The following is a 15,983-nucleotide window of genomic DNA, read 5'->3' on the forward strand; positions in this document are numbered from 1 at the left end:
GAAGCGTGATGCCTTGCAACCCCCAGAATCAGAACGGCCTCCTCCCACTGCAGAGCTTCAGCCCTTCCCACCTCCTCAATGATGGCGAGCAGCAGCAGCAAGCCTTCCCCAGGCAGACATTCACATCCCACATGTGGGCAGCAGCAGTCATCCAGCCTCCTCCTTTTTCCTGTACCATGCAGAGACCTGCTGCCCTGCTAACCTCACTGTTTACCTTCCCTCCAAGCAAATCCAGCTGCAGCCAGATCCACAAACACCTCTGTGCATGCAGTGACCCAATCCATCTCATTACCACCGTCATCAAGCCACCCCTCTTGGGCTCAATGCAAATGCTCAGGAAGGTCACCTAAACTCACCTTGGCCTCCACCAGCTCTGAGACAAGCCAAGTTACAGTCAAACCATTGAAGAGAGACATCACAAGAAAGATAAAATCATAACTTGTAGCCCTACCTGGGTATTTTGGCTTTTTACCCGATTGCTTGTTAGAGCAACTGGTTTCCCCAGGAGACATTAAGGTGGTGAGACACACCAGAGGGACATGGGGAGGGGCATTCCCTGCATATACCTCCTGCAGCAACGCAGGAGAGTCATACCTGAGCAGATGAGTCCTGGATTTCATTGGTTTCTTTTGGCACCTAGACAGTCGGAGAGAGAAAGAGGAAAAATATCACTGCCCAAGGACCTGCACTGACTTAAGCATGTGATTATTGTCGGCTCCAAGATTGAAGAGTGCACTGCCTCCGACAGCATGGGAAGCATCTAGGGAATGCACACTGGGAACCACTCATTCATAGCAACATCAGGAAACAGCTTTCGATTAAACCTCTTGAGTCTTTGGGTAGTTTTTGCAGTTTCTTTTGTTTTGTTTTTGAAGCTAGTCAGCCCTAAGGGGGCCAGCAAGGGATGGAAACTGGTGTGATGTGGGGCAGAATTATCCCGTAGGTTCCCACTTGCAGTCAACTTACTGATGCTTAAAATAAACCTTATCCCTGCTGGGTAAGCCACTGGAACCATTCGGGTGAGTGCTCCAAGCCTACAGAGCACAGGATAATACAGATATTAAGAGCACGTTAAGAGGAGCCGATCACCTTGCAGGCTCAGAGGACACAACTTGTAGCTTTTAAATGAGAGACTTGCCCTTAATTCTTAGCTCTAGGGAGTGAGTCTGACTTATCCTATGGAGCTACAGCCAGTACCTAAAGGCTGTCAGCATGAGAAATAGCAGGTATCATCTTGGGGATGACCATGGGTTGCATTTGCTGAAAACTCAGACACACCAATCTCCTTTAGAGCAGGCACACAACCAGCATGACCTACTCTGCATTACATACTTGGCCTTCTCCGCATTTACTCCCTGGCAAAGCCAGCTCCTAGTTAATCCCTTACGACCAGGCCTTTTCCTAAAATCCTCCTCTTAAAATAATAAATACAGAAATTGATGCTGCCCATCCTGGGGAATGGAGCAATTACAGCAGGGCTGCTCCAGGAGCCAGGAGAGGCAGGGGTAGCAGCACCAGCTGGGTGTCACTGCTCTCTCTTTGCTGCTAGCACCGGGACCCCAGAGGAAGGAAATGTTGGACAGGACCCAGACAGGGCAGATGCCCCATCCCACACCCAGTTCTCCCCCCTGACACTGCCCTTCCCCAGCAGCTCTCCCAGCTCCTCACTAGACCATCAGAAAAGGGTATCACACACAGGAGGTTCGTGCCAAACATTGACATTAGGCGCTTGCCTCTTCAGCAAGCCTTTTCCAGGCAGCTACGAAGCCCTTCTAGATACTTGGCCTAGAGAGATGAGGTGTCTCCCTGGGCCAACTCCAGCTCCTGAGGAAAGCCTGGGTGCTTTGTGTCTTTGGGGATTTACTATGTGATCTGGGCTTTTTGGCACAGATGTATTTCTTGAAAAATTGCTGAACACTAGTAAAAGTAAAATCCACAAAACTTCCATTTTCCAGCAATGCTGACAAAATGGAGGAGACAACCTTTGAAAGGGTGATGCATCAAAGTGTGCAATGCAGCAATCTTGCTGGGAGTGAGCAAGAATTTCAAATTGGTGTACAATTCCCAACTACAGTTTTCACCCCCTCCCAAAAGCAAAGCTCCAGCTGCAGCATTACTCAACAGCTACTCAAAACTTCCCTGTGTTAAACCCATGAACACATACAATCATACACACACCCAGGCTTTCTTTGGCTCAGAATCTCTCCCTCTAACTCATTCTCCCTTTGCACCAAACCCAATTACGACTTGAAGGGAGGGTTTAGATGGTGAAAGAACCACCGCCCCGTGTGCTGGCCACCGTCATCTCCTTGCATCTCAACTCAAACTGGAGACCCAAGTACTTCCAGGCTGCATTAACTCCCTGGGTTGGTCCTTTCATTTGAATCATGTTACACCAAAGGGGAGCTTGGGCCAGCAACCTCAAAATTTGTCAGCTGCCCTCAGCCACACCTCTGGCCAGGCTGGTGAATGCTCCCACGGGGAACTGAGGCGGTTGAGGTTGAAGGAGTGTGTGCAGGTTGAGTTGTAGCTGCAGCAGTGCTCGCCAGCAGCTGCTGGGTCTCCCATCATGAAGGTCAGTTGCTGTAGAGCACCCTGGGGAGGAAGAGACACAGAAACCATAGTTTACCCACATGCTTCCTCCAGAGGAGAGGGAAAAGTCTACGGGGGTCTCCAGCCTCTCACAACCAGGGACTTCTTTACAGGATGGTTTAGGCAATCAACATTCACTCCCCATCTTCAAGAGCTGGATGCAAACATCCTGGGAATAAAGGCTAAGAGCCAGCAATGCGCAAGCTACTCTTGAGTTAAACAGTGAGGCTTTAAGAGGTGCTAAGCACACTGCAGGCTCAGGCCCTTACTATTCACCCCGAAGGGAGCATCCTCCTCTGGCCCAGCCTGAGCAGTACCCCAGTGCAGGGGCAGTGCCAAAAGGGACCCCTCGACAGGCTGACAACTGCGTGCCTGCAGGCAGCGAAGGCTTGCAACTCCACCGTCACTTCCCTGCACACCCAGGCCCTACAGCTCTCAGCGAGGCAGCAAAGACCGCTCAGCTGGGTGCTGCGCAGCAGCAGGGAGCTGCTCTTGTACTGCAGAGGCCCTGTTGAATACAAGGGCGCATGAGGAGAGAGACCAAAGGGAGAATATTCTGAACAGGAGAGGATTTACAAAGAAGGAAAGAACGAAGCATGATATTGGGCTCCCAGCACAGACCACCAGAGAGAGGAGGGAGGGAGGGAGGTAAATATAGAGGGATGCTTGTTTGCTGCATAAGGCAAAATGTCAGCCTCCAAGGTTCTGCACTTGTCAGAATCAAAACTGATTCAAAAAGGGCTTCCCTGCCTTACTAGGCTGCCTTCACATTTCTTTCATGAAGCTCAGGGCAACTGAAATAATTAGTTAGCAAGACAGCACCACTGATGCTTGAGCAGCTTTTCTGCATGACAACTATCCAGAGGGAACTTCTGAGCCAGCTCCATGCACCCAATGGTCCTCTGCTACCTCCCAGCAGCAGAGAGGAGCATGTCTGAGCTTCTAGCTGACCTCTTCACTAAATGAGCTGAAATCTTCCTCCCCAGGCTGGGGGTGAAGCTGGGCAGCCCACTATAAACCAGGGACAAGGAGAGCGCTACCCCACAGAAATGGAGAAGAGCTTCAGATTGATGACACAAACCTGGGACTGGTCTCAGAAATGCCACTTGGACTTCTGTAAGAGTAAGATCTGTTTGATGCCCTCAGTTTCTGTGTTTGAGGTTGACCATCACGTACATTTCAGCACAAAGCTTGACAGCCTTTGAATTTATTGGGCATTTTAACAAGGCCTCTACTTTGACCCACTGGGAATCCTTTGCTTGTAAAGTCCTCAAAGCAGGGACTTTATCTTCAACCCATGCATGGGACAAGCTCCCCAACCAAATGCTTTGCATGCCGACTGCACAGATGACTTCTGTACATGGTATAAGTCACAGCCAACAAGAGAGGATGAGTGCAAGTCTGTAACCTAGAGGTCTCTACTGCTGACCTGACTGCTAGCACTGGCATTGCCCCGACCCAAAAGCAAGCACTTTGCACAATTCAAAGCCTTTGCAAAGCTCACCCTCCCCAACCATGAAAATAAATGGTGTGTTTTAGGAAGAGAAGGCAATGGATTCCTTCAGAGGGAGTTGCAACCTCAATTCATGCAGCTAGAGCAGACCATGTCCTCAAACACAGCCCTGCCATATCTGCCCAGCTCTCACCTTAAAGGGGATCTCGAAGGACTTGATCAGGCCTCCGATGATGATCAGCCCCTCAGTGTTCACTCCCATCCCAAAGTAACTGGACCAGCTCACTCTGTCCACCAGCCGACAGTCCACGTGCAACTCCAGCCTCTCCAAGGAGATGCTGAGAGCAACTTGGTGCCAGTGCCCATCGCCAAGAAGGGAAACTGGGAACCTGCATACCCCAGAGGGGGAAGGGAAGAGGGACAACATGAAACTTAGGTCCCACACCTTATGCAGGACTAGGCTTCACCCTTACCAGCTCCCAGGGTCCCTCATGTATCCATCCTTAGTGCAGATGCTAAGGATAGTACAAGAGAAAAATCAAGTCTACCTTATTGTCACAGGTAAGCACCATCACTTCTCTTCCAGTGTGAAATACTATTTCTATCCAATGGATTTGGGCACATCTACAACCAGTTGATGTGCCTGGGAAATTATTGGTATTTGTGTCTCTCCCTGCTTGATTTATCCCTAGTCTTTCTGTAGGGCAAACTGTAGGCTGCCAAAGCAATGATAAAGGCAAAGCTGGCCCAGGGCATCCTCTACTGTGGACGTCAGTGCTATTGGTCAGCCAGAAATGCCACCCTTCTTTGGCACTAGCAAAGCAGGGATGATCCAGAAGGAACAGGAACATCTGCGCGTCTGACACCAACCAAGCAGGCAGATGCGCCCATCAGCATGGGGACACTCAGGTCTAGCTGAGGGAACGGCTGTCCTCATTTCAGAGTTTGTGTCAGCATGAGTTGATGTTTCTCTCCACCCACCCTTGATTTCACTGCAACACATCCAAGGCTATCAGCAGACGTGACTCTGCTACCACCCACATCATCACCCACAGACATGAGGCAAATCACAGCTGACCACCAGGACGTGCTCGCAGGGAGCTGCTGGTGGGAATACAACTCCAGCTGCTGCTGCAGATACTCTGACAGCAGCAAGCAGCAAGACCTGCTGCAGATTATAGCCAAGCCAGGCAGGCTGGGGGCTTCAGGAACACCCCTCTCCAAAGAAAGCCCTGAGGGTTTCTTTAGTGGAAGGGAGGTGCCATACACCTCAAGACCAGAAATCACCACACCCAGCTCTTAAAACAGGTTTTATCATTTGACAAGTCTCTAAGCTCTTTGCAAAGGAGATCAGGGTTGTTACCTAGCTTCACAGGCGGGGAGCCTGAGGGCCAGCGCTGGGCTACAAGACATCACCCAGCAGGTCCAGGACATAGTCCAGGTATGTAATACAAGGCTTCATGCAGGGCCCTGCCTTCCTGCAAGTCCCCCTTTGTATGCTGGACCCAGTGCTGGCTGGTTAGATGTGCTGCTTGGGCTGGAGGCAGACAGAGCCAAGGCTCCCAAAACACTCATCCCCACTCCCTCTGCCAGAGGGATTTCTCAAGGAGCCACCCCCAGCACAGCCTCCCAAACCAGCCTGGGTATTTGAACCTTTTTGTTCTTTGCTTTGTTTTCCAGATCTGCATAATTTTGACAGAGTGGAGTTAGGCAGTGACTACCTGTGCAGTCACACCACCAGGTCTGAGGGACCATCACCCAGGTGGGGACAGGCAGGGGGACACAACCTTGATTCAGCTGAGGTGGAGTCAGAGAAGCACTGCTCAAAGCCTGTAGTGGGAAAGTGGCTTCGGGAGTAGAAAAGGAGGCTTGAAAAGTCAGAAAAAAGCACCTGAGCTGGAACTTACTCATAGTGTCTCCTTCTTGTGGTGATGAAGACCAAGGAGTATGGGCTAACCCTGATCTGGAAGAGCACGTGGCTCCGATGGCTAAGGATGGTCACTAGGCTGGTGTCCTCCTTCAGCGAGTACCTGAGCTTCATCAGCACACTCAGCTCATCTGCAAACCTAGCAGAAAGAAGCAACACATGGCATCCTGCAGCAGCTGCTGAATCACCACGAACTTCCCTCTTAGGACAAAAAAAAAAGTCACAGTACAAATGGACTCAGTGAGGACAAAAAATAAAAAGCCAAGAGCAAACAGTCATTCGGGTTGTCAGGTCAGGTACTCAGAAAGGAGCAGCCACGCCAAAATTAGCATTGCCCATATAACCTTAATGCATCCCTGGCAGCTGCAATCTCAGCACATGCTTATGTGGCTGTGCATGATTTTCCATGGGAATCCTGCCCTGCCCACTGCTGGGCAGGATGGTAACCCTGTTCCAAGCAGCTCTTCAATGCTGCCTTCTCTCACCATGTCCAGAGTCCTTGTCCACAGCAAGCTACAGCCCTGTATCAAGGCAGAGGTCCAACCTGGTCTATGCCTCCACAGACCAGTGCCTTGCCACCAAGCAATGCTGATGGATATGGCTGGGCTGTCTCTCTTGCTATCTTCAGTTCTGTGCTGGAGCAGAGAGGTCTTTCTGGTGGGAACACCAAGAAAACACATTCCTGGAAATGGTCAGTCAAGCACCATGCCAACATGTCTTCCCTGCACGCGACCAAGAGACGGAAGAAAGGGAAGAATCACTGAGTTCATAAGAGCACAGAGTGGATGCGTTATCTTCGTGTCGTTATGGAATGGGATCTTAAAGTAACCCCTCAAACAAACAAGCATGCATGAGATGATTTTGAGCACCACCACCCCAACCCCATCCCCTGAAGGCAGCCCACCTGTCCCCAAATGCCTCCCTCGTAGGGATGTTGAGGGTAGCGTACTGCCCGATCTCCAGGATGCTGCAGTTGGCTCCATCATAGCTGAAGGAAATATTGCTGAGGTCCTGCGCATAGGAAGTAATTTTGTCCAGCAAGTTCACTTCATCTGCATTGGGGGAGAAGAAAGGAGTTCTGCTCTCTTCATTCTTCCCATTAGATAACAGACAAAAACCCCAGGAAGAAGAGAATGCAATTTGGGAAATGAAAATAATTCACAAATTCAGCAAACTCAGACCAAAACAAACATTCAGATAAGCTCAGAAGCAGCCAGGTGATATTTCTGAAACAGAATACGTGTTTCGAGGCCAGTGTCCCAAAGACATGAAGGGTCATTTCTACCTAAGCAATGGTGGTACTTTTATGACCATATAGTTGGGATGCTCAGGACTGGAAAGCAGAGCCTGGGACACAAATGTCCTAAAACACAAGTCCTGGATCAGCTGGGTAGAGAAAATCTTGCTCAGTCCTTTCCCAAGCTTCCTTGTTAAAGTTTGCCCAATTTCATTAAGAACTGAACCAAGGAGCAGGATGAAGTTACTGTGTCCCTTGCTGAAGCAGATGTCCTGACCAGACCACGGGGCACTCCCCTCTGCCCAAAGCAGGGTTCATCACTATGACAAGGTCAGGAGCTTCAGCAGGAGCCGTGCATCATGCAATAACCCTTTCCCAGCAAGTGAAAGTCCCACTTTCAGAACTATGCTGTGAACATGCAAGATGGTTTGAATTAGGTGAGAGCCCCTGGTTTGGGCTATTTGGCAGCACCATCACTTCAGTCTCATGAGGAGCTTTTTACTCCTATGGTGAACAGAGACATTCCCTTTCCACGTTCATTCTTTAACTAAAGAATCATTCAACTACAGAAATACCTGAACAAAAATTTGTTTAAAGTCACAAGGTTTCTTGTTCCCCTCCATTAGCAAAAAAATTGCAGACATCTGGCTCTACCCAGACACACTGTTTCTACCTCTGAGATATCTACAACCAGGTCTCTCCTTTCTTGTCATCCCTTTACACTGCTGGGCAGCGTGGCAATAACCCTGCCACCTGCAAGGGGTGGGGATGAGGGATGGACCAGGGAGGCACCCCATGGGCCCAGCCTTGCAGGTCTGGATCACTCCAGAATCACAGCCCCTTTACTGGGAGGGCCTCGACAATCTCACTTGATGACTTATCAACAGGAATCCTGCCAGTACCATCTGCCCTAGCATCTGCCATCACTTGGGAAGCATCCAGCCTCTGTATTCACTCTAATTCCCATTGTCAATGAGGTGCGAGATTTATTTGAGGGCAAATGAACAGCCTCAGGCATGCTGCAGCCTTATAGGAGATATACACACTGTATAGATCTGCTGCTCCAGAAAATAACAAGTCAGTTGAGCAGAAAGCTGCTTTGATCCACTTCAGACACTAACATAGCCACCATCTCCTCAAAATATTTTGTAAGGGAAAGAGCCCCGTGCTGGGAAGGAAGAGAGGGAATGCGGTCCTGCAGGAGACACAGCCATTTGTGGTGATTTGGGATTTCATCGGGTATTTCTCCAGCTCCCCACATGGTCACAGCATCAACACATTCCCAGGCCACTCTCAGCTCAGCAGCATGAGAGTGCAACAGCCTTTGGCAGCAGGAACATTGCAAAAATGGTACCAATGCAGAGAGGGTGCAGGGCTGAGCCCTGGAGACTTCGGTGGTTGTAAACCCTGAAACAGTGCCAAGCTGGCAGTTTATCAGTGTTACAAGTGATGCACATGCACAGCATGGGGAATTAATCTGGGACCAAACACAGCCGTCAGAGGTGAAAAAATATCAGTGATGTTTGTCCCTTCTCATTCCCAAGCAGTCTTGGGAGGCAATTTCCCAGCTGCTGACACCAATGAACATGCCAAGACCTGCATGCTCCATCTCCAGGGGATGAAGCCCTCATCATTGATCAGCTTTGCTGGTGATTACAGGCAGACAAGTGTGAATTCAGTGGATCCTATCAGGTGAAGGGCATTCCTACACAAGCAGCAGCTGGGGACCTAGTACTAGAAATAACATGCTGACATGGAAGTTTTCCTGGGCAGGGTATGGCCTCAACACAACTTGAGCGTGTGCTGAAAGTTAAAACCATGGTCCATGACAACATGTGCATGTAGGGTTAAAGTTAAGCATGTGCTTGGTGCTTTCCTAAATAAAGTAGCAGAGACTCTTCTCCCTGTGTCCTGGGAACTGGAGGTAGCTGGAGACCTATCACAGGGGCAGGGCTACACCAGCAGGTTTAAACAGCCAGAGCTGGTGTTTACCTCTGGACCCCTCACCAACACCAAGAGAAGAATTTGGCATAAAAGAAAATCAGAATTAGAAGTGAAATTAAAGATATCTCTTACGACCCAGGCAAGGGGACAGGTAGGACTCACAGCCTGGGGTAGCCGAGGGGCAGCTGCCCGCAGCACGGAGCACCAGCACGCATTGCACTCACCAGCCAAGGAGAGAAGGGCTGATCCCACCGTATGCCCAGGGCCAGGAGCAACCCCAGCTCTAACAGAGGAGCTATGCAGCACTGCAGACTCTCCCATGGCAGCCATCAGAGCCTGAACATCACAGGAAGGATTTAGTCATGTTCCCATCCCTATGAACACCTCTCTACATGTTTGGACGCACACAGGGAGCAGCAGAGCAAGAGCCAAGCACAGGCGCCCCACGGCCCCTCGCACGATGCAGGCAGTTCAGAGGACTATGCCAAACTGGAGACACACAAGGACAACAGGTCATTTCGATCCCCAGAGAGGGTCAGCATTTAAACCCTGGCAATGGGCTGCACAGTTACACCTTGGGCAGATCAGCCACTGCAAACACCACTCTCCTCTCCCTGACCCCCCACCCCCCATTAAGCCAAAACAGAAATGTTGAAATAAATGACATGCCTCTCGGACATCAGCCCTCACACAGAGCTGGGGAAGCTGGAAGGCAGATGCCCTTCTCCTGCTTTACCAGCTCCAGACTGCAGCTCTTCCACAGGCACTGCTTTTTCTTCCCCCTCCCTGTTCTCCAAAAGCAGCTTTCCATGTATTTATTTTAGCCTCATCTGGCTAGTTTCTGCACCATTGGGATAAGCCAGTGGGGCCTCAGAAACACATGCAGCAGAAGCCCATGCTGCATGAGCCAGCAAAGCATCAGATGGGATCAATTTACTACAGACACTTTGAGGAGCGTCCTGCTGCGGTAGCTGCGGCTCATGGCACCGCTCTCTCATCCCAGGGCAGAAGCTGATGCACAGCGAGGTCGTTTATGACACTGGATTTAGCGCTCAACCAGCCTTGACACCAAAGCTTTTGCTTGCAACTTCTCCCCAGGATTAACCAAGGGTCAACTCCCCATCCTGACACTGCTGGGTTTCTGCTTGTTACAAGAATGTCACGGATTTACTTTAAATTTCAAAGCAGGTTTATTTTCTCTCTTTGCCTTAACCTCTGGGAGCAGATGCACTGCTTCTCAAGGACACAGGTTATCTGTGGAAGCAATTCTCAGCTGCAGGGTCTGAGTCACCAGCTATCAGAGATCAGGGTCACAGCCTTTCTGGGAGCAGATTAATCCCAGGCAGGTGGATGCTGAGGATGCAGTGAGTGCAGTCACTGCAGCAGCCAGAGTCAGGGATGGGACAGACTGTACATCTGATATGGTAATTCTAGGATTCCTTTACAAAAAAAAATAATCATGTTTTCTCATGAGCTCTCAGCTTTCCTAGGGCTCAGGTGCCTTATCCCCACAGGCATTCACCCCACTGCCTTGCTTCACAGCCAGGCTTCCCCATCTCCTTCCAGTGGCCATCAGTGAGCAGCTCTGCTCACAAATGCTCTTTCTACCACTGCTGAGCAACCTTCACCCTGGAGGCAATGCTGCCCAGGACCCCAGAGGCAGGGATCACACCAAGCTGTGCTCACAGTCCAGCTATGTTTGCATCGAGCTCTAGACTTGGGTTCTTCCTTGCCCACCTGCAGAAAAGCCAGGCAAGACTGCCCATGGTGCACATTCAGCATGCCAAATCAAAATCTTTGCTATTCAACCTCAAACCAAAAGCCTGCAGAAGGGCTATTTCTATGCTGGAAAGGAGATTCCTGGAGTTCAACAACTGCTGCCAAATTCAACTTGCCTCTGGGCTCCTAAAGCAGCGCAGGAATCTTCCCAGGCAGCCCAGTGCCAGGGAGACTTGTGCACAGGCCAACCTCAGCAAGACAAACACCGGCCAGTGGAGCCGGAGCCAAGAACGCGGCATCCCAGGCTGAAGTTAACCCCAAGCTGAAGTTAACCAGCAGTCACCAGGGTGCCAAGCATGTTTTGGGAGAAATGCTTCCAAGGATGGGGAGCACAGCAGTCAGTGCAAAGGGGGACACCTATAAATAGCTATTAGAGATACAGCATCAAGCTGTTGAATCACACCCCATGAACCCATTGCAGTGCTTGGTGTTGTGTCAGGAGGTCTCTGCCTCCAAGAGCCCAGAAACCATACCAAGAGAAACAGCCGGACTGACCTTGTGTTTTAGTGCAGATGTCCCAGCAATCCAAAGCTCGGGCTAGAGGAGAAAACCAGCAGAGCCTTGCAAAGCTCAGCAAGAGAAGATGCATTCTCCAATTATCAGCAGTGTGCCCTGGACTATCATTACCTCCACTGCCTTGGTATGAGCACGCTGGTGCACTTTAAGAGATGGTTATTTAAAAAACTATGACTTCTTGTTTGTTTCCTTTGTAAAAAAGTTAAACAGTAAATAAAAATATTTATGCATCCCTTTTTCAAAATGAAGTCGCTTAGAAAAACACACGGAAAGAGGGATTAAAGACTTTACCCCACCACTCTGAGAAGTTATAAACAAATTCCAGCTCAAATATTGAGCACACAAAAAGCACCAGCATATTTAGGAGAAAGAAGAAATGAAGGCAGAAGGGTCTGCATGTGCCCCTGCACCGTTTGGTGTTGGGGACTTTGTCAATGTACCTGCATCAGACCATAAGCTCCATATTTTCCATAGAGGGTTTTCCTGCCCTCATCAGCCTTTTGGCCCTACACAGAGTTAAAATTCCCAAGGAACAAGAGGAGAAACAGGAAACACGGACAATGCCCTGGTCAGACTGGGGACTCAGAGGACAACCTCAAAGGTAAATCTATCCTTTGAGGAGTAGGGTAGGCAGACAGGGAACCTTGCAGAGAGGGATTTTGGTTACCCTGCTAGGCCAATTGAGAACACCCCTGGTGTACAGGCACCCACCAGCCTGGCCCAGGTAGCGGAGAGGGAAGGCGGCAGGGAGCATTGAGGGCCAGCTGCTCCCCAGGGGCTGGCAAGCCAGAAGCTGGGTGACCCCAGTGCGGGCAATACCTTGCTAACGGGCACAGTCCCAAGGGTGGCGAACACAACAGCCAGAGCCAGCCCCTGGTAAGAGGGTCCATAGGCAGCCCCAGGCCAGGCTAGCCATGAACCAGGTCCAGGGTCCCCCATGGAGCACAGTCAAGTGCAAAGGGAGATGTGGGCAGAAGCTGGTCTGGAAACAAGGCTACAGTGTGGGTGCAAAGTCCATCCAAGAGACCAGGACAAAGATGGGATGAGATAAACATACAAGGGGTCCTACCAGGAGACAAGCTACACCCAGCATAGGTCCACAATCCACTCAGGAGGCAAAGCCAGAGGCAGGACTGGAGGCAAGCACCCTACACCAGAGCTCAGGAGAGGACTGAGGGTACAGGGCTGAGCTTAAACAGGGTTCCAGGGATGAGGGCATGGGCGGAGGTCCCAGGTGAGGCTGGTCAGGGCCATTAAGGCCCATTTGTGCTCTCAGGGACCAGATAGGGTTCAGTAGTGGTCCTCCACCACCCCATCCCATCCCATCCCATCCCATCCCATCCCATCCCTGGGGCTGCATCCCAGAGGAAGGTGTTCCTTGGGGGGGGCACCCCAGGCTGCAGATACAGAAAAGCGACCATCCGTGCTTTCCTCTGGCTTGTATGCACATGTGAATCTTGTACTCAGCTTTACGTTCTCCCCGAAGGACGGAAATGAAGGAAAAGGGAATGATTTTAAACATCATAAAACATAACTGGAGCCCTGGGAGAACTTGTAACAGGGTCTGTCAGATTGAGTCACTTCCCTTGGATGCGGCACCACTGGTTGGGACCTGAAATAACTGGGCTGGACAAGCCCTAGGGACAACCCCAGAGGACAGCCCTGGTGCTTGCTGGCTGGGGAACGGAGCATATGACCTAGTGGGTCTTTTCTCCCTCTGAGTGCCTTATGAACATGTCCTGCCAGAAGTCTGCTTAGGATCACAGGCCATGCACTTCAAACTCTGAATTAGAGAGGCTTGTAGATGACAGCTAGAATTTAATAATAAAGGCTTTTTGCATTAAGTGATGGAAAAGAGGACTTTATACCGGGGCAAGGGTTTCCTGGCATCTCACACCACTGACACCACCACATTAGCACAGGCATGGTCTGTAGCCAAGCATTCAAAACAAGACAGCCCTCCCAAAACACCGATGCTCCTCCACTCCCCTCTTGACAGCTCACACTCCTCCACCCTTTGCCTCTTGAAAGATGTTCTCAGGCTTGGAGGTTGTGCCTGACCTCCTCTGGACCAAGGGGACCCAAGATGGCAGCTTCATATTTGTTTGGGCTTGCCTGATGACTCTGCCACATTGGGTGGACAAGGTCAAGGACACTTCGGTAGTGTTGTGTTTGCAGGACATCAACCCTCCAGGAGCTCTTCCTGCTTCTCTTTCTACCCTAGCATTGCTTGTAACGTAAATAATGTCCATGGCAGCCATCCGTGTCACCTCCTGCACCACATTTGTTTCCTACTGTTCCCATTTCCCTTGTCACCTAATAATTTCTTTTTAAGGGCAACTCTACAAGCCACACGAGACAAGGTTTAAGCCAAAGCGCACACAGCTTGCAGTGACGGACCCACATTCAGAGGGTTATGCAACAGGATTTCAACCTTCGCCTCCCTGCTCTGGAGAGCAGAGATAATTTGGTTTTGACCCAGTGGCTGCAAGTTGAAGGGGACAGAGCCAAAGCAGGAAGAAAAAGAAAAAGCTCATTTCCCATGGAGAACGTTGTACCTATTAGTGGAAGAGTGAATGCAACCACCCACCCACAGAGAGGACAGAAAATTTCAGGGAAGCGAAACCTTTTCAGAAGAAAGAGCTAGCCATACACATTGTTTAGACAGGAAAAATTGGAGCACAGGCTTCTTTTCCAGCTCATTACACATATCTGCAGGCGTGCTGCCGCTCCTTTGTATGGGCCCAGCATGGGGGGCTCTGCCGGGATGGGGATGGGGCTTTTGGGGGCAAAGCCTGGGGAGGAGGAAGGGCTGCTGGAAGTTGAGGATGACCCCGAATAAGGATACACTGGCTACAAGAAAAAGTAGGCCAAGCGGCAGAAGAAGAAGAGAGCCTGCAAAAGAGCTTTTGGGAGAAGAGCAATGGGAGCAGGGTAAGAGTTGCTAAACCCTCAATGGGGACAATGAAACCAGAGTGGCCACAGGAGTGGGGAAGTGGGCTAGGCAGGCATTTCAGCCTTCAGCTTCACCATCCTCATTGGGTCTTCTCTCTGCAAATCCCGACTGCCCAAGCCATGAGACAGCATGAAAATCTCATCCCATTAACTGAAGGAGTATGTTTCCTGCCTTCGTGGGGACAGGGAAAGGCTTTGCAAACATGGAGCAAATCAATATCCTGACAGCTGAGAAGCTAGAGTCTGAAGAACCTTTTGAAGCGGGTGCTGGGAAGGGCTGGGAGGAAGGCTCACAACAGCTAGCTGCTCTGCAGGATTTGGTGGCCTCACTTGAGTTGGTTTGGTTTTGTTTTTTTTAATAAGAAAACAAAAAAGAAGCTGCTTCTAACCTTCCCAAGACATGTACTGAGAGATCCCGCAGAGCTCCTCAACCATCTCCTTCCTGAGCAATCAAAATAGTTAACCTCAACCCAAAGCTCCTGGTCTCTAGGAAAATGCTCTGGGGTGCTACACTTCACCCCAGCCTTGCACACCCCTCACCCCCCAGGCCACACGCACACCCTGGTGTGTCTCCTATCCCGTTCTCCACATATGCTCCCCAGTTCCTCCTTTCTCTGCTCTGTGCATGCATGCCCTGTCCCCTGCCGGAGCACTGACAACAAATGCTATTGGGTTGAGCTCAAACCCTCGCTTTACTCAAGCCAAACACTGTGAAACTGACAGTTTATCTATATTCAGGGCTTTATAGGTTTAGCTAGAGGGGTATTTTTAAATGGATTTCATTTAAACCTGTGCAAATCCCTGCACTGCCACTCCTCAATCTGTTCAAGTCTGCCTCATAGCAATTAAACTTAATTACTGAATTACAGTGAATCAGCATAAACCAGATTTGAATCGGTCTACAATGCCTATACAGAGGATTCTGTGGGATTAATTTAAAAAACAACTAAAAAACATACTAGTAAAACTTGTGTGACACTGAGTGGGGACAAGTCCCAAAAACATTGGCCCTCACTGTTGCTAGTAAATAAGCTTCTTTTAGTTGCTCCATTGTCAAAGTAAATTAATAGCAAATTCTGCAAACTATCACACTCCAGGGGCTTGATTCCAGCACGAGCTTTCCAAGAGCCTCCCCCTCTGTTGTTTTGTTTGACAGGGTTGGGAGACACACGCATAAATACGCACAAAGCCACTGGAGAAAAGCAATGAAGGGATGATTGTGAAAACCTCCTCTGGGTAGAATGGCCAGCACCAGGCAGGACAGCCCACAGCACAGCCAGAGTTTGTACCCCTGATTTTCAGCATCTTCTCCTGCTGATGGAGAGCATGCACACACACCCCCAAGCTCCCACGGCCAAGGCTTGTCTGGATTTGACAGACTTCAAGGTCAGGACTACAAGGAGGTCCCTCCAGCCCCCATCCCTGGCTCCGACAGCAGATGCTTGCAGGAGAGGAGAGGAAAAGGGCAGGAACAGAGTGAGTCTTTCCTGCTGCTTCCTCCCAGCTCCCTGCAGCATAAGGATTTGCTGAGCCAAAGGCAGTGTCCGTGTTAGCAGCCGTTGGCAGAGACTTGAGCTCAA

General features: G+C 50.2%; 1 protein-coding gene across 1 annotated transcript in view; it reads right to left on the reverse strand.

Moving 5' to 3' along the window:
• LOC140661401 (uncharacterized) overlaps window positions 1-15,983 on the reverse strand; it is a 99,374-nt gene that overhangs the window by 55,717 nt on the left and 27,674 nt on the right. The window contains exons 2-5 of the mRNA XM_072883471.1: window positions 6,877-7,024; window positions 5,953-6,111; window positions 4,239-4,434; window positions 2,452-2,595 (exon numbers count right to left, since the gene is read on the reverse strand). Coding sequence (XP_072739572.1) covers window positions 2,452-2,595; window positions 4,239-4,434; window positions 5,953-6,111; window positions 6,877-7,024 — 647 coding nt within the window. The remainder of the gene's footprint in view (window positions 1-2,451; window positions 2,596-4,238; window positions 4,435-5,952; window positions 6,112-6,876; window positions 7,025-15,983) is intronic.

The sequence above is a fragment of the Ciconia boyciana genome, chromosome 18 (assembly GCF_034638445.1).
Source record: "Ciconia boyciana chromosome 18, ASM3463844v1, whole genome shotgun sequence".
NCBI classification, from domain to species: Eukaryota; Metazoa; Chordata; class Aves; order Ciconiiformes; family Ciconiidae; genus Ciconia; species Ciconia boyciana.